At 38.7% G+C, this 23,176-nt stretch overlaps 1 protein-coding gene across 1 annotated transcript in view; it reads right to left on the bottom strand.

The window, feature by feature from the left end:
* LOC111160637 (synaptosome associated protein 23) overlaps positions 1-23,176 on the bottom strand; it is a 40,415-nt gene that overhangs the window by 5,526 nt on the left and 11,713 nt on the right. The window contains exons 2-5 of the mRNA XM_022523867.1: positions 12,749-12,852; positions 12,158-12,199; positions 11,487-11,535; positions 10,627-10,744 (exon numbers count right to left, since the gene is read on the bottom strand). Of these exons, the coding sequence (XP_022379575.1) occupies positions 10,627-10,744; positions 11,487-11,535; positions 12,158-12,199; positions 12,749-12,805 (266 nt within the window). The 5' untranslated portion in view covers positions 12,806-12,852. The remainder of the gene's footprint in view (positions 1-10,626; positions 10,745-11,486; positions 11,536-12,157; positions 12,200-12,748; positions 12,853-23,176) is intronic.

Below are 23,176 nucleotides of genomic sequence, written 5' to 3'. Positions count from 1 at the left end.
ATTTTACTCCCCGCCCCGCCCCCCAAAATCCTAAATCCAAGCCTCTTAAAAATAAAAGTATATAATATACTTTAGATGTAACTGATGTAGTCAAAGCCAGAATTTTATGTAGGGATTTACTATTCAAACTGGTAATAATGGCAAGAAAATAAGCCTTGTAAAGTGACTTTTAATGTTACAAAAAAATAACAAAAATTTTTTTTACTGATTATTTGGCTAGGTACATTTTTCATTCTTAATTTTAGTTTTTACTTTTCTATAAACAAAAACTAGTATAAAGCTGTAATATTGGTCTCTGATTTATCCCACATAATGTTAACAAGGAAGTTACAAAACTGCAAAAACAGAAATCTTTATGAAAATTGTAGCTCCTTCCTTAATAGACATAATAGACATTCCAGGTTTTGGCAAACCTAGAATCGGATCTAAACCTTAAGTCATTAATGCTATAGAAAGGGTACTATCACCTTTTTTATAAGAGGTACTAAAAAGGTAAATATATCTATGAACACTGAAGAACTGATCGAAGTGCCTTTCTTGGTTCCACTTTAAGTTCTCACAATTTCCTACTTGTGCTACTATGTTTAATTAATTTATCAATTTATTAACCAGCCATGTTAAATATGTCCTGGAACAAGGTGGGATATACCTTTTCTAAATGATTATTTATAAATAATTATCTGTTAATTTGGTGAAACCCATTTACATGTATTCTTTGATAATAAGGTAAGTTTTCAGACAAAATGCTAAAGCAGAGGAATACCTAGTAAACAAAATAAACAGCACGAAAGTTTATCAGAAAGTTAATAACCAGATGTATCAATAAAAAGTAACAGAAGGTAAGTGTAGCTTTTATCGGGATGTCAGATTGTAGAAGTGAGAGAGTGAGGGCTGGAATTCATCATGTTTCTGAGAGTCATAGTACATAAAGAGTAGACTGGGACAGGGCCTGCCAGCTCCTGGTCTATCAAGAAATACATACATGCTCCAACTTCCTTCTGGATCTTAAAAGATTTGAAATTTCTTTAAGTTTTTGAGAATTCTTCTTTCCATAATTAGATACAAGGGGCTCAGGATGCAAATGAATTGTTTCAACATGATATTATGAATGAATTCCAATGAAATCATCATCTGTGTTCTCAACAAAGAATCAGAATGGTTATCATTCCTTCTCCCTTTAAGAGAACTGGATCCTAGGGGCGCCTGGGTGGCTCAGTGGGTTAAGCCGCTGCCTTCGGCTCAGGTCATGATCTCAGGGTCCTGGGATCGAGTCCCGCATCGGGCTCTCTGCTCAGCAGGGAGCCTGCTTCCCTTCCTCTCTCTCTGCCTGCCTCTCTGCCTACTTGTGATCTGTCTGTCAAATAAATAAATAAAATCTTAAAAAAAAAAAAAAAAAAAAAAAAGAGAGAACTGGATCCTAAAAGATGTTCCAATATTAAGGGGAAAATGGATAAAAAGGTGACTTTGAATTTTTCTTTTAATAGCTTTGCACTGGGTTTTCATTTCTTAAAAAAGATTTAATTTTATTTATTTATTTGAGAGACAGCGAGCTTGAGAGGGGAAAAGTCAGAGGAAGCAGCAGACTCCCCACTGAGCAGGAAGCCCTACTCGGTACTCGATCCCAGGACTCCAGGATCATGACCTGAGCCGAAGGCAGTTGTCTAACCAACTGAGCCACCCAGGGGCCTCTGGGTTCAGTCTGCTTTTCAAATGAGTTTCAAATGAGTTGGGGAAAAACACTTTTCTCATGCAGTTATGACATGTTCTGCATGTTTGTGAAGAGGTGATTTTTAAATGGTGCTCATTTTCTATCTTCATCCACATGGCTGCTCCATGTCTGTTTCAGCATGTGCACTCTAGGTAATGCCTTCCAGTTTACCCTGCCACTTGCCATCATCACCTTGGAGTTTGTCCCACCAACGTGAAATACCCTTGAAAGTTATCTGTTTTTAAGGAATTGTCAAGCAGCTACTTATCTAATAATAACAATGATAATCATGGTTTCAATCTTGTTTGTCTTCCTTCAAAGGGTCTTTTTTTTTTTTTTTTTTTTTTAAAGATTTTATTTATTTATTTGACAGAGATCACAAGCAGGCAGAGAGGCAGGCAGAGAGAGAGGAGGAAGCAGGCTCCCCTAGAGAGCAGAGAGCCCGATGCGGGGCTCGATCCCAGGACTCTGAGATCATGACCTGAGCCGAAGGCAGCGGCTTAACCCGCTGAGCCACCCAGGTGCCCCCCTTCAAAGGGTCTTAAATGCATTATTATTATTATTATTATTTTAATATTTTACTTATTCGTCAGAGAGAGAGGGAGAGGTGCCTGGGTGGCTCAGTGGGTTAAGCATCTGCCTTTGGCTCAGGTCATGGTCCCAGGATCCTGGGATAGAGCCCCAAATCAGGCTCTCTGCTCAGCAGGGAGACTGCTTCCCTCCCTCTCTCTGTCTGCTTCTCTGCCTACCTGTGATCTCTCTGTCAAATAAATAGATAAAATCTTAAAACAAAGAGAGAGAAAGGGAGAGCGAGATAGCACAAGCAGGGGGAGTGGCAGGCAGAAGGAGAAGAAGGCTCTCCACTGAGCAAGGAGCCCAATGCAGAACATCCCAGGACCTTGAGATCAAGACGTGAGCTGAAGGCAGATGCTTAACCGACTGAGCCACCCAGGCATCCCCAAAAGATCTTGAATGCTTGAAAGGTAGTATTTCCCAAACCTGACTAAGCACAGGGCAATATGGAGGCCTTTGAACACACAGGTCTATAAGTTACATGCTAAAAGTTTTGTTCTAGTACATATGGGGTAGAGCCCAAGAATCTTTTATTGTTATTATTGTTTTATTTAAATTCAAAAGCTCATTTAGCTTCCCAGCCAGGGAAAAGAAACACTGTCTAAGGGACTTCCACTCTCTTGTAGAAAGAGTATTTTAGTTATTCCAGCAGTCTACCTTAGTATTTCTATATATTGAGACACTGAGAAATTAATCTGGACAAAGCAAAAGTACACACCAAGATTTTTTTCTTTTCTTTTTTTTTTTTAAAGATTTTATTTATTTATTTGACAGATAGAGATCACAAGTAGGCAGAGAGGCAGGCAGAGAGAGAGAGGAGGAAGCAGGCTCCCTGCTGAGCAGAGAGCCCGATGTGGGGCTCAATCCCAGGACCCTGGGACCATGACCTGAGCCAAAGGCAGAGGCTTTAACCCACTGAGCCACCCAGGCGCCCCGATTTTTTTCTTTTTTTAAAAGGCCACAAGATTTGTAATATATTGACATGAATTCCAATCCTAGACCTGTCATTCTACTGCTGTAGAACCTTAGGCAAACTTCCATTATTTGGGGCGCCTAGGTGGCTCAGTGGGTTAAAGCCTCTGCCTTCAGCTCAGGTCATGATCTCGGGGTCCTTGGATCGAGCCCCGCTTTGGGCTCTCTGCTCAGGAGGGAGCCTGCTTCCTCCTCTCTGCCTGCCTCTCTGCCTACTTGTGATCTCTGTCAAATAAATAAATAAAATCTTAAAAAAAAAATTTCCATTATTTGGCTCAGTCAGGTTTCGGAAATATTACCTTTAAAGCATTTAAGACCCTTGGGGATGCCTGGGTAGCTCAGTCGGTTAAGCATCTACCTTTGGCCCAGATCGAAGGATCCATATACATCCTTACATGTAAAACTACAATAAAACAACGATGAGGGGCACCTGGTGGCTCAGTGGGTTAAAGCCTCAGCCTTCAGCTCAGGTCATGATCCCAGGGTCCTGGGATCAAGCCCCACATCGGGCTCTCTGCTCAGCAGGGAGCCTGCTTCCTCCTCTCTCTCTCTGCCTGCTTCTCTGCCTACTTGTGATCTCCGTCTGTCAAATAAATAAATAAAATCTTTTAAAAAAATATTTAAAAAAAAAACGATAAATACTTCACAGGACCATGAAAAGATTCTATTGATAATGGATATAAATTGCTTTGAAAAGTATTAGTTAAACATTTCTATTATTTGGCTTGGAGCTCAACCTGATCCTTACTTAATAGTTCATGCCTTTAAGGGCACAGATTACTAAGTGGCATGTTTACTATTCTGGCCTATAAACACTCCCTAGCTTTGAGATCTATAGGAGCTGAATATAGTTGGAATATGGCTACAAAAAAAGACAACTAGGCCCAAGTTGTTTTGGCCTACAGTAAGAAATGATTCTGATCTACGACTGAATTATTTTGCTTAATAAAATTTACAGCTCTTCTGAGAAGAAAATTAGACTTTATGATAAAATGTTTAAGCAAGGGACGCCTGGGTGGCTCAGTTGGTTGAGCAGCTGCCTTCGGCTCAGGTCATGATCCCAGGGTCCTGGGATCGAGTCCCACATCGGGCTCCTTGCTCGGCAGGGAGCCTGCTTCTCCCTCTGCCTCTGCCTGCCATTCTGTATGCCTGTGCTCACTCTCTTTTCCTCTCTCTCTCTGATAAATAAATAAAATCTTTAAAAAAAAAAATGTTTAAGCAAATTTGTGATAGAATCGCTATTAAGAATGCCATCTGGAAAGTTAGATTTACCCTGTCAGTTCTGAGGAATCTAATAATCATTACCATTTTTTCCCATATAAATATCTCATTCAAAAATGGCAAGTTTGAGGGTGTCTGGATGGCTGTCAGTTAAGTGTCTGCCTTCAGCTCAGGTCATGATCCCAGGTCCAGGGTCCTGGGATGGAGCCCCACATCGGACTCCCGGCTGAGCCCTCTGCCCCTCCCCCTGCTTGTGCACTTTTTCTCTCAAATAAATAAAATCTTTTAAAAAACAAAGAAACAAAAAAACAAGATGGCAAATTTGAAATAGCCCTTAATCAATTCAAGAAGCTGTTGTAAAAGCAGAAAATAAGTGTCAAGATATGATCACAGGGCACCTGGGTGGCTCAGCTGATTAAGTATCCGACTCTCGATCTCAGCTCAGGTCTGTCTCTATGGGTCTTGAATTCAAGCTCTGTGTTGCGCTCCATGCCCAGCTTACTTAAAAAAATAAATAAATAGGGGTGCCTGGGTGGCTCAGTGGGTTAAAGCCTCTGCCTTCGGCTCAGGTCATGATCCCAGGGTCCTGGGATCTAGCCTCGCATTGGGCTCTCTGCTCAGCAGGGAGCCCGCTTCCCCCTCTCTCTCTCTGCCTGCTTCTCTGCCTACTTGTGATCTGTCTGTCAAATAAATAAATAAAATCTTAAAAAAAATAAATAAATAAATTTTAAAAAGTTAAAAAAGATATGATCACAGTAATATTAATGATTTATTTAGTTTTGGTTATCAACATTAAATTAACTGAATAAAGAGAGCAAAAAGAAAGCCCAATATTAAGCTATAATTCTTTTATATCAGGAAGAAAAGGGACCAAATACCAAATGTAATGAGCGTGTGTGTGTGTGTGTGTGTGTGTGTGTGTGCTGGGTGATCAGGCTACAGGAAGGAAAAAAACGGAGGGCAAGAAACAAACAGTAAAGATCAAATGCTCAATTTTCTAACATTTAACCATGGTCTTCACAGTTCCTAATAAGATCCAAAATTAAGGAGTCAAACATTATACTTAACAGTAGGTAGACTAGGTTTAACTTTCATTAAAAAAGAGTAAGATTAGTTAGCTCTGTATTAATTCAGCATGAAACCAGAGCAAGCTAACAAGGGACATTATAGGAATTACAGAGCAGATTAAGAGGGAAAATCCTTATTTAAAAGAAAGAAAATACCAGATAAACTAACATTTTAAGTTTATATCCCACCATGTTCCAAATGGTATTCAAGATGACTAGATTGGCAATTAATTCCAATTTGGCAAGTGGCCTAAGTTATGGAGAATCCGAATCATTTAGAAGCAACTCTTAAATAGGAAAAATCTTGATTCTGGAACCGGAAAGGCACAGGGAAGTAAAAGAAGATAGGATTCTGAAATCAAAGTCCTATAGAGATTGGTGGATTTTGCCTGAATTCCCTTACCTTTGATCAGAACTAGGATTAAGCAATTCACTACAAACATCACCTTAATTAAAACTTTGTTAGAAACTTCAGGGATGTTTTTATTTTTATAATCTTAAATGTTATTTAGCAAAAACTTAGTTATCAGAACCATTAATCAAAGGGGGGCATTAGAAATTAAGAACATTTTGTCAAGTCCATCTTTTGGCATACAACACTTAGAACAAATTCACTTTACATTACACACCACAGCACAATTTTAAAGATAGTCTCCACCATTCACAAAATCCATGCACATGCACAGAAAAACCATTTGAAGCATCACCTTTAGAAAGCAGATTAACAGCCCAAACTGCGCCACAAGACTGCATCTTACTGCATCTTAAAGTTCCCTTTGATCAGTTACTGAGCTCGGCTCCTGATGTTAAGTCTTCATTTTTAGTAAGCAGATTAGAAAGGAAGAGATTAATCAAGTGAGAGAATGAAATGCAGAAAAAGAGTGAATGCCAGTCAAACAGAACAGAAGCAAGTTTAGAATTCTAAAAACATAATGCATTTAAATTCCTGCCTGGTTTCATAGAAACAACGAACATCTGAGAATCTAGATAAAAAGAAAAACAGGAAAATAATTTAAACCAGAGCATACTTCATTTTTCTTAAGAATGTCTGGGTGATGATATTCTTTCCTAAAATTATGAAAATCATTATGAAGAGAAGGTGAAAACTAATGGAGAGGGTCTAAGACTTCTTCATTCTTTCTTGGTGATTACAGATCTCTCCTAATTATTTGTTACATATTCATGTGCATTTAACTTAAAAAAAAAAATCTTTTTACATGTCTAACTCTCCCATCAGCCAACAAGTTTCTTAAGGACATTCAATCAACAAGTATTTATTGAACACCTACTATATACCAGCTACCATGTCAGGCCTCCCAAAAATAAAGAGTAATGACAAATGAAACAGTGCCAGAGCTATACCTTACTCATCTTGTATGTGTAGTGAGGAGAATGGAGGGAGAAAATTCAAATGTTGACTAAAATATAATTCAGCATTTATTTTAATAATCAGAGCTGAATTTTTACATCTCAGTAAGACTTGAATAGTAGAAAATCTATAGTACAAATTGTGAATTTCTCTAATAAGTGGTCCAGAAATACCAATTTGTCTTCAAACTATGTGTCTGACATTATAAGTACAGACTGAAGAGAGGCATCTTCAGACAGAAGAATACCTTGTCTGAGAATAGTTAAACCGGGACACCAGCAAGTCTACTATCCTGAGACTTCCCATTTAAAGTGTGCTTCCTTTTAAATTCTTGTTAATTGGTTTAACAATTAGAATGACAACTTATCAAAGTTACCATCAAAGATGGTGACACAATTCACAATTTTAAAGTTTAATCCTGGTAGTCTGTTTAAATTAAATTCTGGTAGTCCTTTAAAAAGAATTAGCTAAAGTTAAAATTCTCTTCTAATACAGGGCTCTGTTAAATAAAGCTATGTCTATGTCTGTTTCACTTGCTTAGCTGGCTTCAATGAAAACTACCAAACAGAAAAACATTTCAAAGAACAAATCTACGCAAGACATTTTCTATACAGCAATACATCTAACAGCAACAACAAAAAGGTTCATTCTTTTCCTGCCAAAGTCAAGCAATATAGCTATATAGTTAAAAGCTGAGACTCTGCCTGGTTTTGGATCTCAACTCTTCCATTTCTGGTGTAACCTCTTTGTGCCTCTGTTTCAGCATACGTAAAATGGTGATAAGAAGAGTCTATTTCATATTAAGGTTACTGTTAGGATTAAACTGAAAGTGCTCTAAATAATAAAAGCCTAAATTAACATATAGGCCCACAAATTTCATCCAAACCCTTGGATGTGACATTTGAGCAGTATCACATAATCAATAAATACATGAGTATTTCTGTAGTGAAACAAATTAGCATTTACACTAAGTGGGATAAAGATTAAAAATAGCTTCAACTCCAGGCACCTGGGTGGCTCAGTGGGTTAAAGCCTCTGCTTTCGGCTTGGGTCATGATCCCAGGGTCCTGGAATCGAGCCCCACATCGGGCTCTCTGCTCAGCAGGGAGCCTGCTTCCTCCTCTCTCTCTCTGCCTGCCTCTCTGCCTGCTTGTGGTCCCTGTCTGTCAAATAAATAAATAAAAATCTTAAAAAAAAAAAAAGCTTCAACTCATGTTGTTTTATGGCCTAATTAATGAGTTGTGGCACATTATGGGGAAAAAAACCTAAGCCTAAATCCTTGGTTTTCAGAGATTTTCAGATTTCTAAGTGGCAGATAAGAGATTGTGGACCTGGGATTTTATTACTACCAGAATTAATACTAGTCTTATATGATCTACCTTTAAGAAGCTCATGTGATGATTACTTATACAATAAGCCTAACTAAAGCCCGGATTAGCAGATAAAATTAGAAAGATCAAGACATAATAGTAGACAGAGCTAAGGACGAGGATATCATAGAGGCCAAAAAGTCAATGTTATAAAGAAGAGAGAGACGCAAGGAAGGCAATTAAAATCTGACATCTTTAAGCTGGAATATCATTCTCTTCTCTTCAGGGAACAACTGTTCTCTTATAGGAGCCCCTTCATTCCATCTGCTAAGAAGTGCATTCTCTGGACCTACTGAGAAAGGGTTCTGCTGAGGTGAGAGCCTGCAAACTGCCTCAGGACCATATTCCATCTTCTTTCTCACCAGTGTCCCAGAAAATCCTGCCCATGCTTGGCTAGGATATTCAAAGTGAAACAGTAATACTAACTAATAGTTAATACTTCTGTAGTTCTATTTCCCACTTTCTAAGACCATCGTAGGATTCACTGTTTTTCCTGTTTATCAACCCCTGACTCAGAGGTGATTTTGCACTATGTTCTCAGGAGGATGACTTCTGCCTTTCTCTTCTCCTAATATGTAATCTCAGGGAAATTCATTTGATTTTTCTCCTCTGCACTTTTGAAAGGGTACACAGAACACACGAGAAAAGCACAAGTTTGCAAAATATAGTTAAGAGTTTAGGTAAAAAAAGAAAAAAACTTGTGCTTTTCTAACTTGTTTGCTTAAGGTAATCTGCTACGCCCTGATGGACAGGTCATATTTAAATTTAAAGTCATTATTTAAATATGCATTTTTAGAGAGTCAACCAAGGTCTAAACAGGCCAGCAGATTTGTCTTAGAATAGAAGGCCAATGGACAACAGTAGGAAGAATACTGTCAAATTTTAATTTGTTATGCTCAAAACAAACACTAAAGTTGACCAATAAGCAACTTAATTCTATTTTCTCTTGCAGAAATGGCAGAGAATGCTGTCACATGAAAACATCTATCTAAAAGTATGACAATATAACAAAAGTTCCTCCTTTCCCAACTCCTTGAGAAGTAAAAATGATGAGAGTATGTAAACCTTTGTATCCCACTTGTGGTTTACCATACCAGCTGAGACAACTAGATCAAATACTAATGTTTATGAAGCTGTTCTCAAATGAATGCTCTCAGCAGTAAGGATGGTCATTCAATTTCCAGACATTGTCATTTCAACTAAGGGGAAAGTTCAAAGTTGTTGTTTTGTTAATAACAGACAGAAGGGAAGATAATGGTTAACTGCCTCAGCCCAAACCTCCTCCTGGTCGAAATACATAAAGTATTTGTCAACTATATGGAGTTTGGTTTACTAAAGAGTAAGTAGGGAATTTCAATATTCATAATGGAGTCACCAAAAAGAATGAATTTCTTTCTGTCAATCATAATCTTATACACTTATACACAAAAAATTTGAAGACTTTTCATCTCCTACTTTACTAGAAACTTCAAATTTTCAGACGCTTCTTTGATTTCTCCTTCTTGTGTTTGACATACAATCAGTTGCTTTAAAATAAATTCCCTTGACTTAAACTTTTTTCTCTAATCTCACTAATAAGGCCTCACCTCACAGGCCCAGATTACAAAAGGTTCCTAACTAGGGCAGTTATATATGCCACTCCAATCCATCTACCCCTTAGTCCACCTACGTATGTCTTAATTTTCACTTCTCATCTATATGAATCATGTAGCTCAGTTAAGTCAAGCTCCTCTATAACTTCTGTTTACATTAGGAAATGCCTTCCCTAGTTCTTCCACGTTCATCCAAATCCTTCTAATCACTGAGTCCAATGCAAGTCCTCACTCTCCTGTAATATTTTTCCAAATTTTATCAGTTCTGTGTCCTCAGTTGACACATGATTTAGCACTAGATGTATATATTTTCTACTTTTTTGCTATTCTCCTTCATATATCCCATCACATGGTAGGTCTTTCGAAGACAGGATCCAAGTCCTTTACTCCCTTGGCCATTCCTAATGTGCCTACCACAGAGTATGTATTTTGTTAATATTCTGTGTTTGAAAGGAAAAGACACTAATTCCATCCTCCTCTGTATTAGCCAGATGTTTATTTCCTATATTATGTTTCGTGTACTATTAAAAAACGAAATTGGGACTTGATTCAAGGACTGACTAAATTCAAGCCATGGTTTTCAGTGAATGTGCCCATTTACATGAAAAGCTTGTTCTGCCTGAAGGAAAAATGGCTTAAATTTATCTAACAAAGTTCCTTATTTAGGCCCAGGCACACTTCTGACCTTCCTGGAGGATGGGAGGGTGGCGTGTTCTCACTTTCATTTTAAAAAGTTCTTCATTTCTCAACTCACCTATTACATGGGCAGACGCAAAGGCCACAGCACTTGTTGAGTTCCGTTAAAGTCTTCTCAGCCTCTCTCATGTCTTTATTTATTTGGTCCATGCCTTCCTCTATGCGGTTTAGTTGTTCTAAGAGTAAGTTGTGGAAGTGACATTTTGTGTTATATTCACAGTTACAATGAGAAGACACTATTAATATGGAACAGCAAACTTCAACTTTGAATCCACCAGTAATCCATCCCAGTGACTTTATCAGTGCCAGAAGGTACTATACACTGTGCAACATGAGAACAATCTTTCACAAACTGATCCCGAGGCACCTGGCTTCTTATTGTGGGAAGACATGCTCTAAAGAAATTTGTATAATAGGAGCATGTGAAGGCTTATATTTCAAGATCACCCTTGCAACTGATTTAGGTGTACTCTGACCAGACTGGATCCCCAGCATTTCTCTCTCTCAGTAAGTTCAAAACCTGAAGGCTATCATAAGTCTAATCAAATCTAGGCCAGATTACTCAGGGCCAACTCAAACAGAATATTTTCAAACTTACCTGAATCTAAACCCGTTTAAGGACTTAACTTGACTTCTGAAAATGATGCTAGAATATTACAGTATCTAATGTACGAATGACAAATACACACAGTTAGTCCTGCTACCTGACAAATACTTGGTGTATAATTGGGCATTGTTGCTCCCACCTCAAACAGGCAATAAACAGGATAATTCAAATCAGAAAAAGGAAGTAAATGAATCACTCTTATCTTACATAGGGAAGGCACTCCCAAGGCTTAATTTTAGACATGGCTGATTTGGAAGGGCTTTCTGGCGTCATAAGTAAAATCAAGAGTTTCTGCCATGACTGCAACTCACCCCCTTGTTCATCCAGCATAGTGATAGTCTTGATTCCTGCATCCTGAGACTAAAAGAAGAGAAAAAAGCTGAGAGCAATACAACACAACACAAAAGTAACAGAAACAAAACCTACAAGGCCTAATAGCAAGAGAGAATCATTTAGAAACCCAAGTTTTCAGAGGATCAGAGCTACAGAGAAAGCTAATATCCCACAGCAACAAACTTTAACATATTAACTCCCCCCAATATAATTAAGTCAAAATTCATGGTGACTTGATCTTCCCTGTCATAGTCTATAGTGTCAATGGGAAAAACAAAAACGGCCCATCAGTTCATTGTTTAACAAGTTCAGCAACTGCTGGTTTCAAATAATAAAAGCTTACTGATACCATATACTTCTGATTCCTAACAAAAATTCCAGCTTGTGGGGTGCCTGGGTGGCTCAGTGGGTTAAGCCTCTGCCTTCAGCTCAGGTCATGATCCCAGGGTCCTGGGATCGAGCCCCGCATTGGGCTCTCTGCTCCGCAGGGAGCCTGCCTCCACCTCTCTCTCTGCCTGCCTCTCTGCCTACTTGTGATCTCTGTCCATCAAATAAATAAATAAAATCTTAAAAAAAAAAAAATTCCAGCTTGTGCTATCAAGATCCCTCTTATACAATTTTTCTGCTTAATGATTAAACATTGTCTTACCTCAAGGGCTAAACCCAGGATTCTCCTTGTACTTTCCAGAGACTAGGGGAAAACACAGGCTTTTAGTATTCTAAAATATGTAGCCAAAAAAAAAAATGATAATAAAAATAAAAATCTGATCACATAGTCATGATGCTGCCCCATTTTTAAATACTGCCAGTCCAGCCATATCTCCCCCCTTTAAAACAAAAACAAACAAAAAAGAAAGTTGATCACTGTAATTTTACTCTTTTTCTTCCTACCAGTTGTTCCTTAAGAAAAAATTTGGAAGGTAAAGTTAGCAGCATTTATAAAAGTTTAATGTAAGCAGAAATCTAGTTATATTACACAGATGTTTCCAATTCCTCAAATCGAGAGTATCTTTGTTGTAAGTAACTGTTAAACAATGACAAAAAAGGAAAATCATGCAAGCTGCTTTCACTTGTTTAGTTTTTGGTAAGCTGAAAAACTAAGGGGCCAGCAATGGCACTCTGAAGAAAATGGATTCTTGGACATAAAGGGACAGGGAGGAGGCCAAAATGGATTTCTAAAAAGGTCCTCTCATCCTTCCACTGAGAAAAGTGAACTACTTATTCCAAGTATAACATTTACCTCATCAGTAACCTGGTGGGCTCTCAGTTGAATTTCTTCTGATGACAGATTATCCATGATGAATTAAAACTTTTGATAAGCACGGAAAGTGAAATGTGGATATTCTATAAGAATAAAGATACAAAAGGGTTTGTTTAAACAAAGAGTGTGGATTTATGGAATTCAGGATACTTATCTGGGAAACAGAATAAAAAAGCCTATCTATATCTTTAGCTAGCTAACTAGCTAGCTATCACAGGTGAAGAAATTAAGGCCAAGAAAGGATAAATGGATGGTTAAAATGCTAGTTAGTACCAGAGGTAAACCTGAAACTCAACTCAGGTTTCAGGACCTCTAGTGAAGAGCTGTTTCATTTTGTTTCTTTTCTTTTCTTTCTTTTCTCTCTCTCTCTCTTTTTTTTTTTTTTTTTTTTTGTGAAGTGCTGTTTCAAAGAGAAAGTGGTCTCTTTACTTTGAGGAGCACGAACTAGAAGACAAGCTTTAAGAGATTATTAAATTTTTTTAAAAAACTTTTTATTTTTAAATTTTTAAAAAATTTTTTAAAGATTTTATTTATTTGACAGACAGAGATCACAAGTAGGCAGAGTGGCAGAGAGAGAGAGAGAGAGAGAGAGAAGCAGGCTCCCCGCTGAGCAGAGAGCCCGATGCGGGGCTTGATCCCGGGACCCTGGGATCACGACCAGAGCTGAAGGCAGAGGCTTTAACCCACTGAGCCACCCAGGTGCCCCTTAAAAAACTTTTTAAAGATTTTATTTATTTATTTGATAGAGATAGAGAGATCACAAGTAGGCAGAGAGAGAGGGGGAAGCAGGCTCCCCACTGAGCAGAGAGCCCTATGAAGGGCTCGATCCCAGGACCCTGAGATCATGACCTGAGCCAAAGGCAGAGGCTTAACCCACTGAGCCACCCAGGCACTCCTTTAAGAGATTAATAAAGTGAATTCTTGGTTGTACAATGTTATTCATACATTATCTTTTTTTATGATACATTCTTTTATGATACATTCTTTTGTCACAGTCCACATTGCTTCCTGAAGTCCCATAACCTTCTAAATTATTTTCTAATAAAAATAATTTGTCTATATGTATTTATACATTATTTGAACACACAAAAGCAGTAAGGTGAAGACGTCTAAGTTAGGTAGTATTCCATTAATCAAGTAACAAAAGTCAAAGTGGTGTGCCTGAAGAACACAGGAAACATTCCAGACATGTGCCAGCTGGAGAAAATGAAGTATTTTCATTCTAAACAAGAGAAGAGTAATGTTGACAATGAACTCAGAAAAAAACAAGCATTTTTTATTTTTTTTTATTTATTTTTTTTTAATTTTATTTTTCATAAACATATAATATCTTTTTATCCCCAGGGGTACAGGTCTGTGAATCGCCAGGTTTACACACTTCACAGCACTCACCATAGCACATACCCTCCCCAATGTCCATAATCCCACCCCCCCACACCCCCCCATTAACCCTCAGTTTGTTTTGTGAGATTAAGAGTCACTTATGGTTTGTCTCCCTCCCAATCCCATCTTAAAACAAGCATTTTTTAAAAAAGATTTTATTTATTTATTTGACAGATAGAGAGATCACAAGTAGGCAGAGAGGCAGGCAGAGAGAGAGGAGGAAGCAGGCTCCCTGCTGAGCAGAGAGCCTGAGGCGGAGCCCGGTCCCCAGGACCCTGGGATCGCGACCAAAGCTGAAGGCAGAGGCCTTAACCCACTGAGCCACCCAGGCGCCCCAAAAAACATGAAATATTTCATAGAGGATTTTCTCTTTCCAATTATAATACTGTTTGCTGTTTTAGTGAAGTCCCTAAGAAACTAAGTAATTATTCTCTTATACATAGTAACTCCTAACTCAGAGAAGATTCACAAACATTCAAACTAAAACACAACACATTTAGGTGTTATTCAGTACTACCTTTGTGTACTCCTCTTTGAAAAAGACATAGGGAATAGTAAGTACTGTGTAACACTCTAGGTTGCTTTTTTTCATTACATTTGCTAGCTTTGTATTACTTTTTTTTCTTGTATTACATTTTTAAAACTAATTTTACCAAAGTTCTTTGTCAATGACACAATAAAGTCTGAGTTACATTCTAAACTTGCCTTCAGGGAACATCTGGCAATGACTGTCATGAGTTTGAGGGGGATGGGTAGTGTTACTGGCATCTAGTAGGTAGGGGCCAGAGATGCTGCTAAATATACTGTAATTCTCCTTGGGACAGTCCTTCACAACAAACGATTATCTGGCCATAAACGTCAAAGTGCTGAGGTTGAGAAACCCTGCCATGTAATAAATTCACTGACCAGCAGGAACCTAGTTAACCAGGAATATACTAGACTAAATCCTTGGAATGCAGAGATTTTGTTATATCTTTTTATCTCTAACACCTAATAGGATCTGACAGTTGGTACTGCAGCAAATATATGCTGAATGAACAAATACGTAGAAAAATAAGATGTACTCTCAAAATACTTAAGTGGATCCTGGAAACAAAGCTATATGTACCAGTAGCAGAAAGCCTGCAAATATCCACTAGAAATACAAACCAAAAATTGCCATTACATATGTATAATCTGGAATGGCCTGCTGGTCACCCACAAATCTTTTTAGTCGCATCCATAGTTAACCATCACTTTTAGTAGAATCATCACTGATAATACAAAAAGCAACATTAGATTCTCAGTACAAAAAGGCATTGCAGGGATGCCTGGGTGGCTCAGTCGGTTAAGCTGCTGCCTTTGGCTAATGTCATAATCCCTGGGTCCTGGGATTGAGTCCCATATCAGGCTCCTGGCTTGGCAGGGAGCCTGCTTCTCTCTCCGCCTCTGCCTGCTTGTGTGCGTGCTCTCTCTCTCTCTCTCTGACAAATAAATAAATAAATAAAATCTTAAAAAAAAAAAAGCAAAAAGGCATTGCATTTGGAGGTCTATTTATTAACCCAACTGTCACAGCTGTTTTAGGTTTACTTAAGATTTTGAACACTGACTAAAGTTATTAATGCTCATGTAGACAATTATTATTAATTAACATTATTAATAATAAAAAGCATTACTACAAAAATTGCAAATTTAATTTCATATCTTGCTTGCCAGTGTAGAGCTCTAATTCTGGCAGAAGGTTCATATACTAAGATATAAAATCAAGATATAAAGGTCCTTCTTGAATTAAGGAAGCATTAATAGAACCACATGCTTGATTACTTTGCTAATAATTTGAGGCATAAGATTTATCATAGATCTGTTCATGCTACAGTTTCTCTTGTTAATCTTTCATAGTTACATAGTACAGATTTCTGTAAACATTTTCTTTCTGTAATACCCCATGTAATTTTATGCTTCTCCATTACTTTCAGAGCCCTAACAACACACTAATCAAAGCCTGCCCTTCCCAGCATGCTCCAGTTATCTGTATCTCTTCAATGCCCAACAGAGCAGAAAGTGGTGAGAAAAGTAATACAGGCTAATCAAGCAATGCCTGGAAGTGACACCCTTAGTCAGGTCTTCCAATATGGTATCCTGTGGATAGGAAGACATTTTGGGCATAAGGATGCTCAGATCTCTCAAATTGTATAATTTTATAATTCTACTCCTGGACCTGATTCCTGCCAAGTACAGGTCAGTATATCTCCCCACTCTAGTGAAAATGAGCAAAAACTCCTCATAGGTTCAAAGAGAGCCTTGAATATAAAACTGACCTCTGTCAAATGAGCAGATACCAAGAGTCCTACCTTCTAAGGATAGAGAGAAAGAAAGAAAGAGAGAGAAAGAGAGCAAGAAAGAGAAAGAAAGATACATACATACATACATACATACAGCTGGGAGGTAGATATTAAGAATCAATTCTGGCATGGCTATGGGCTCATTTTGAAGGACACACCCACTGGTGAACTCAAAGTGCTTCCTAGTACTTCCTTTTTTCTCTCCTCAGCAGATGGCACACAAGACAAGAAACGGACTTATGTAAAGTTCTCACATGTCTGACAGGCTGACATTGGGACACAGTTGCCTAAGACCTCTACTCTGGATTCTTGATGGTGTTGAACACATGGTTACAGTAAATGGGAGTAAGAGAGACAAAGCAGAATTGTAAGGGGGAAGGACAAAGCAACAATATTCTCCAGGCTCTTCTTAGCCTTTACTAAATTGCTCACAGGTGTCAGGCAGGGTGCAACCTAGAATTAACTGTATAGCTTTACTCATATTTATGATTATCTTCAGAAGTTTTTCTTATGAAGTCAGGAAAAGGCTATCCAGGATATCGTAGTAAAGACAATTAGAGGTGGGAGAGGGGAAGGAAAACAAAATGTCGTTTGACACAAATATCCCATTAAACTTACTGTTCTTAGATATAACCTAATAATTAAATATCTGTGTCAGTTTTTCAATGCTCCCAGAACCTAATATACTATGTTAATTGTGAGAATAGTATATGCTCCCTTTGAGAGGAAACTGGAAGATTTTCCCCAATGCTTTTACAATATATCTTTTTTACTATGGTTCATTTGGGCTTTCTAGAAGACTCCCAGTTTACCTTAATTTCTTTTTATAAACTTTGGAGGGGGGTGGGGAAGAAGAAATAGTCAATGAGTACCTACTATGTGTCATATACCTTACTAAGTACTTATATACATCATTATCTTTATCTTTTTATTTTTTATTTAAAAAAATTTTTTTAAAAGATTTTATTTATTTATCTGACAGACAGAGATCACAAATAGGCAGAGAGGCGGGCAGAGAGAGAGAGGGGGAAGCAAGCTTCCCTGTTGAGCAGAGAGCTCGAAACCCAGGCACCCCCATCATTATCTTTATTATACCAGTTTACAGATGGGGAAACTAAGGCTCAAGTAAGTAATTTGCCCAAGGTGACTAAGTCAGTAAAGGGCAGATTCATTACTCAAGTTTGGGTATTCTGAAACCAAAGATAGCTCATGGTTTAGGAACTAGTCTCAACTGTTGGGTGCATGGGACGCCTGGGTGGCTCAGTGGGCTAAGCCTCTGTCTTCAGCTCAGGTCATGATCTCAGGGTCCTTGCATCGAGCCCCTCTCTGCTCAGCAGGGAGCTTACCCCTCCCCCTTTGCCTGCCTCTCGGCCTGCTAGTGATCTCTGTCAAATAAATAAATAAAATCTTAAAAAAAAAAAAAAAAGTAAGCATGCTGGGCCCATAACCGTTGGGTGCATCTTCCCTTAACAAAGATGTGCTGAATATCAGAAAACAGACTAACTACCCTACCTGACAGTTCATTTCAAAATTTAAGATGTCTTCTTTTTTTTTTTTTTAAGATTTATTTATTTATTTTGGGGGGTAGGGGCAGAGGGAGAGGGAGAGAGAATCTCAAGTAGACTCTCTGCTGAGTGTGGATCCCAATGTGGGACTCAATCTCACAACCCTGAGATCATGACCAGAGCTGAAACCAAGAGTCAGACCCTTAAGTGACTGAGCCACCCAGGCACCCCTAAGATGCCTTCTATAATAAAACCATAAGAACCCTTCAAAAGAGTCACAGTTAGTTAAATTAAAGGAAGAACTGGGGCACCTGGCTGGCTTAGTTAGTACAGCAATGGACTCTAGATCTCAGGGTTGTGAGTTCAAGTCCCACACTGGGTGTAGTGATTACTTAAATCAACAAAGAAATTGCTTTCCTTGGCAACTAAGCAAAAAAAAAAAAAAAAAAAAAAAAAGTATCTTGTAGAACCTGAAATTATTTAAATTTAGAAAATGAAACTAATACTACTGGGAAGAAGGAATACAAAGAAAGAAGTCTTAGAACTAAGTCAACGGGAGATCCATGTCTTCACTGATAAAAATGGGGATATGTTAGGAAGTAATAAAAGAAACAGCACTTTATTTTATTTTTTTTTTAAGATTTTTTTTTTAAGATTTTATTTATTTATTTGACAGACAGAGATCACAAGTAGGCAGAGAGGCAGGCAGAGAGAGAGGAAGGGAAGCAGGCTCCCTGCTGAGCAGAGAGCCCGATGCGGGACTCGATCCCAGGACCCTGAGATCATGACCTGAGCCGAAGGCAGCGGCTTAACTCACTGAGCCACCCAGGCACCCAAGAAACAGCACTTTAAATCACCCTCAATTCCAGTGTCCTGCCTAGACCAATATAGGAATGATTTTATAAAACATTTTATACTGGAAAGCAAAGATTTTGCATTAAAATATTCTACTAAGTTAGTTCATGACTTACTCCTTCTCTTAAAATTAATCCTAATGTAAATTGCTCTACAACTTACACCATGTAGTTTACTGTAGGATAAAAATTTGTGATTCTCTTTGGTATATTTTGGTTAGACTTTCATGGTAATCAATGTATTGACAGCAAGTGCAAATTTCTGTTCATAGCAGGCTAGGATAGTGGTGAGTAGCAGGAACTCCAGCATTCAAATTCTGACCCTAAAATGTATCAGCTGTATGACCTCAGGCAAGTTAGCTAAATCCACTAAGATTTAGTTTCTACATTTGTAAAATAGAGATAATAGGCCCTTTTTGTGAGGATTAAAAAAGATGATCCAAAAAAAAAGAAAAAGATGATCCATACAAAGCACTTATTATTAGTGCCTGATACATGGCTAATATTCGTGTCAGCCATTACTTCATTATTAGGGAAGCAGAAAAAAATAGGCAAAAAAAAAGCAAAACAACAATGTTAAGTGTAAGTGACATTAACATAAATGCTACTAAATATTAATTCTTCTATCTGTAAGGCTAAATTTTAATATTAAAGTTGGTAATACTGTATGAGCTATACACCTGAACTATTTTCATGCCAGCCATGAGTCTGCACATGTCAAGACAGATACTAAACAGTTTTTTTTTTTTTTTTTTTTTTTATTTTATTTGACAGATAGAGATCACAAGTAGGCAGAGAGGCAGGCAGAGAGAGAGAGAGGAGGAAGCAGGCTGGCTCCCTGCCGAGCAGAGAGCCTGATGCGGGGCTCGATCCCAGAATCCTGGGATCATGACCTGAGCCGAAGGCAGAGGCCTTAATCCACTGAGCCACCCAGGTGCCCCTAAACAGTTTTAAATTAAACCAAGTTTCCAGTTGATTGGTACTTATCTAGACAAATATATATATAGCTTTGCATGTCTAAAAAGTTAAAGACTGCCTAAAATGTTGGTTTTTTTTCCCCTGGCTAAGGCTTATTAGCAAACACAAAACCACACAAAATGGCGATGGTCAGTATATGAAGTAAACAAAGTAAGACTTAAAAATAATCAAATACTTGCTATAAAAAATATAGGTAGAGAAAATAAATTTTAAAAATGATTTAAAAAAAGACTTTATATAAAAAAAAATATATATATATAGGTAGAAAAAAGTCTAGGAGGGAATCATTAAAATATAACCAAGAGCTATGGTGGTAGAATTAAGAGTGATTTTTCTTCTTTTCCCAGTTTACGAAATAGTTTGCAATGTAGTTATACTACTTTTAAAATTCATACATTTATTTTCATCATAAAATATGACAGCTTAAGGGCACCCGGGTGGCTCAGTTGGTTACATGTCTGCCTTCAGCTCAGGTCATGATCCCAAATCCTGGAATCTGAGCCCTGGATATGGCTCCTTGTTCAGTGGGGAGTCTGCTTCTCTCTCTCTCCTTGCCCACCCCCCACTTTTGCTTCCCCCACTTTTGCTTCCCCCACCTCCGCTCATGCTCCTTCTAGCTCCCCTGCTCTCACTTCCTCTCAAATAAATAAATAAATAAATAAATAAAATCTTTAAAATATATGATAGCGGGTGCCTGGGTGGCTCAGTGGGTTGGGTCTCTGCTTTTGGCTTGGGTCATGGTCTCGGAGTCCTGGGATCAAGGTCTGCATCGGGCTCTGTGCTCGGCAGGGAGCCTGCTTCCCCTCTCTCTCTGCCTGCCTCTCTGCCTACTTGTGTCCTCTCTCTGTCTGTCAAATAAATAAATAAAATCTTTAAAAAAAATATGATAGCTTATGACAAACAAGAAAGATTTATAAGACTGGAGAAAACAAAGACAAGGAATTAATTTTAGACCCCATTTCATAAGCATAATTATGAATTCTTAGCCTCTCTTGAGAGAAATCTTCTGTTGGCACATATTCAAAGCAAATGTAAGTTTGCAGAAACATATTCATTCATTAATAGATGATCAGCATTCCAAAGCATAAAGGTATGGAAATAATACAGAACAATTTGTCCTAAATGTTCTGCTAACAGATGGCTAGAGCAAAGGCCCTAGCTAAAGTTCAGCTGGGAACCATATTTCATTCACATTAGGCGACAGAAATGGGTTCTAATGAGTTCTGAATAAGTCTTTAGTACTTCCATGGCAAAATACTAAGAGGTAGATAAAAGAGGGCCCCATGCAGAAGCAGAGAACTTAGCTGGAATAAAGATTTTACAACTTCATCCTGAAATATAAGCAATCTCCTGTCATGGCCCCTCACCTTCAGTGTATTCTCTTTCTCAAACCTCCTACCAATCATCACCCTCCTCAGGGATTCAAAGAAAACATATGAAATTAGAAGCCATTTAAAAGGTAACCTGTAGGATGTGCTTTAAAATAATTCAAAGGTGGGTAAATGGGTGGGAGTACAGAGGAAACAAGATTGGCCATGACTGATGAAGCTGGTGAATAATACAGGAAAGTGTCATCATGCTACTTTCTCAACTTTTTCTTATGTAAGAATTCAACATATAGGACAGTTCTTTAAAATGGCAAGTAACTGGGGTGCTGGGGTGGCTCAGTGGGTTAAGCCTCTGCCTTTGGCTCAAGTCATGATTTCAGGGTCCTGAGATGGAGCCCCGAGTTGGGGCTATCTGCTCAGCAGGGAGCCTGCTTCCGCCCCGCCCCGCCCCGCCCCGCCCCTGCCGTCTGCTGCTCTGCCTACTTGTGATCTCTCTCTTTGTCGAATAAATAAATAAAATCTTTTAAATAAATGAACAAACATGCAAATAAATAAAAGGGCAAGTAACATTTTAGGGACACCTGAGTGGCTCAGTCAGTTAAGTGGCGGCCTTCGGCTCAAGTCATGATCCCAGGGTCCTGGGATTGAGTCCCAAATCAGGCTCTCTGATCAGTTGGGAGCCTGCCTCTCCCTCTCTCTCTGCCTGCTACTCCCTCTGCTTGTGCTCTCGCTCTCTCTCTGTCAAATAAATAAATAAAAATCTTTTAAAAAAAAGTCACGTAACTTTTTAATAGTCATTACTCACCATTTTGTAAGTCTAGATAGTGAGTAAAGGACTGAGAGGAATCACAGTAACAACTACAAGTTAACATTTACAAAGCACTATACATGCACAAAGCACTTTTTTTTAAAAAAGATTTTATTTATTTCTTTGAGAGACAGAGTGAGCACAGGGATGGGGGTGGGAGCAGACGGAGATGGAGAGAATCTTTTTTTTTTTTTTTTTAGAGATTTTATTTATTTATTTGACAGACAGAGATCCCAAGTAGGCAGAGAGGCAGGCAGAGAGAGAGGAGGAAGCAGGCTCCCTGCTGAGCAGAGAGCCCGACGCAGGGCTCGATCCCAGGACTCTGGGATCATGACCTGAGCCGAAGGCAGAGGCTTTAACCCACTGAGCCACCCAGGTGCCCCGGAGATGGAGAGAATCTTAAGCAGGCTTCACACCCAGCGCAGAGTCTGAAGCACGGCTCCATCTCACAACCCTGAGATAATGACCTGAACTAAAATCAAGAGTCAGACACTTATGCAACTGAGTCACCCAGGCACCCCCATGCAAGACACTTTTCTAAGAAATTAAAAAATACACACACACACATTCATTTAATCCTTAAAACACTCTCTTTGTCTATCCAGCTGCTATAACAAAAAAATAGAGTTGGTAGTTTATTAACAACAGAAATGTATTTGTCACAGTTCTGGAGGCAGAAGTCTGAGCTCAAGGTGTCTGCATTGGTCACGTTCTCATCATGGCCCTCTTTCTGGTACAAAACTGATGCCTTATATGGTGGAAGGGACTAGGGAGTTCTCACCCCCCTTTTAAAATTTTATTTATTTATTGGATAGAGAGTGAGTGAGAGAGGGAGCATAAGCACGGGGGGGGGGGGTGGGAGAGGGAGAAGCAGGCTCCCCACTGAGCAGGAAGCCTGATGTGGGGCGGGATCATGACCTGAGCCAAATGCAGACCCTTACCTGAGACACCCAGGGGCCCCTGGAGCCTGTTTTATAAAGCGCTAATTCCATCCATGAGGACTCCACCTTCAGGGCTTAAGCACCTTCCAAAGGTTCTACTTAATACCATCACACCAGGAATTAGGATTTCAAGAAACATTTAGATCACAGCAAACACTATTTAATTCCACATTTTACAGATGTAGGAACTAAGGAACAGTGAGGTTAAGCAACTTTTGCAAGGTCATATAGTAGAGCCAGGTTCCAAGGTAGGTAGACCGATACAGAGTATGTGCTTTCAATCACTATT

This window comes from Enhydra lutris, unplaced genomic scaffold, assembly GCF_002288905.1.
Source record: "Enhydra lutris kenyoni isolate GAN:26980312 unplaced genomic scaffold, ASM228890v2 scaffoldscaffold4, whole genome shotgun sequence".
Lineage (NCBI taxonomy): Eukaryota > Metazoa > Chordata > Mammalia > Carnivora > Mustelidae > Enhydra > Enhydra lutris.
Note: the sequence above shows the minus strand (reverse complement) of the source record. Positions and strands in the feature narration are given on the sequence as shown.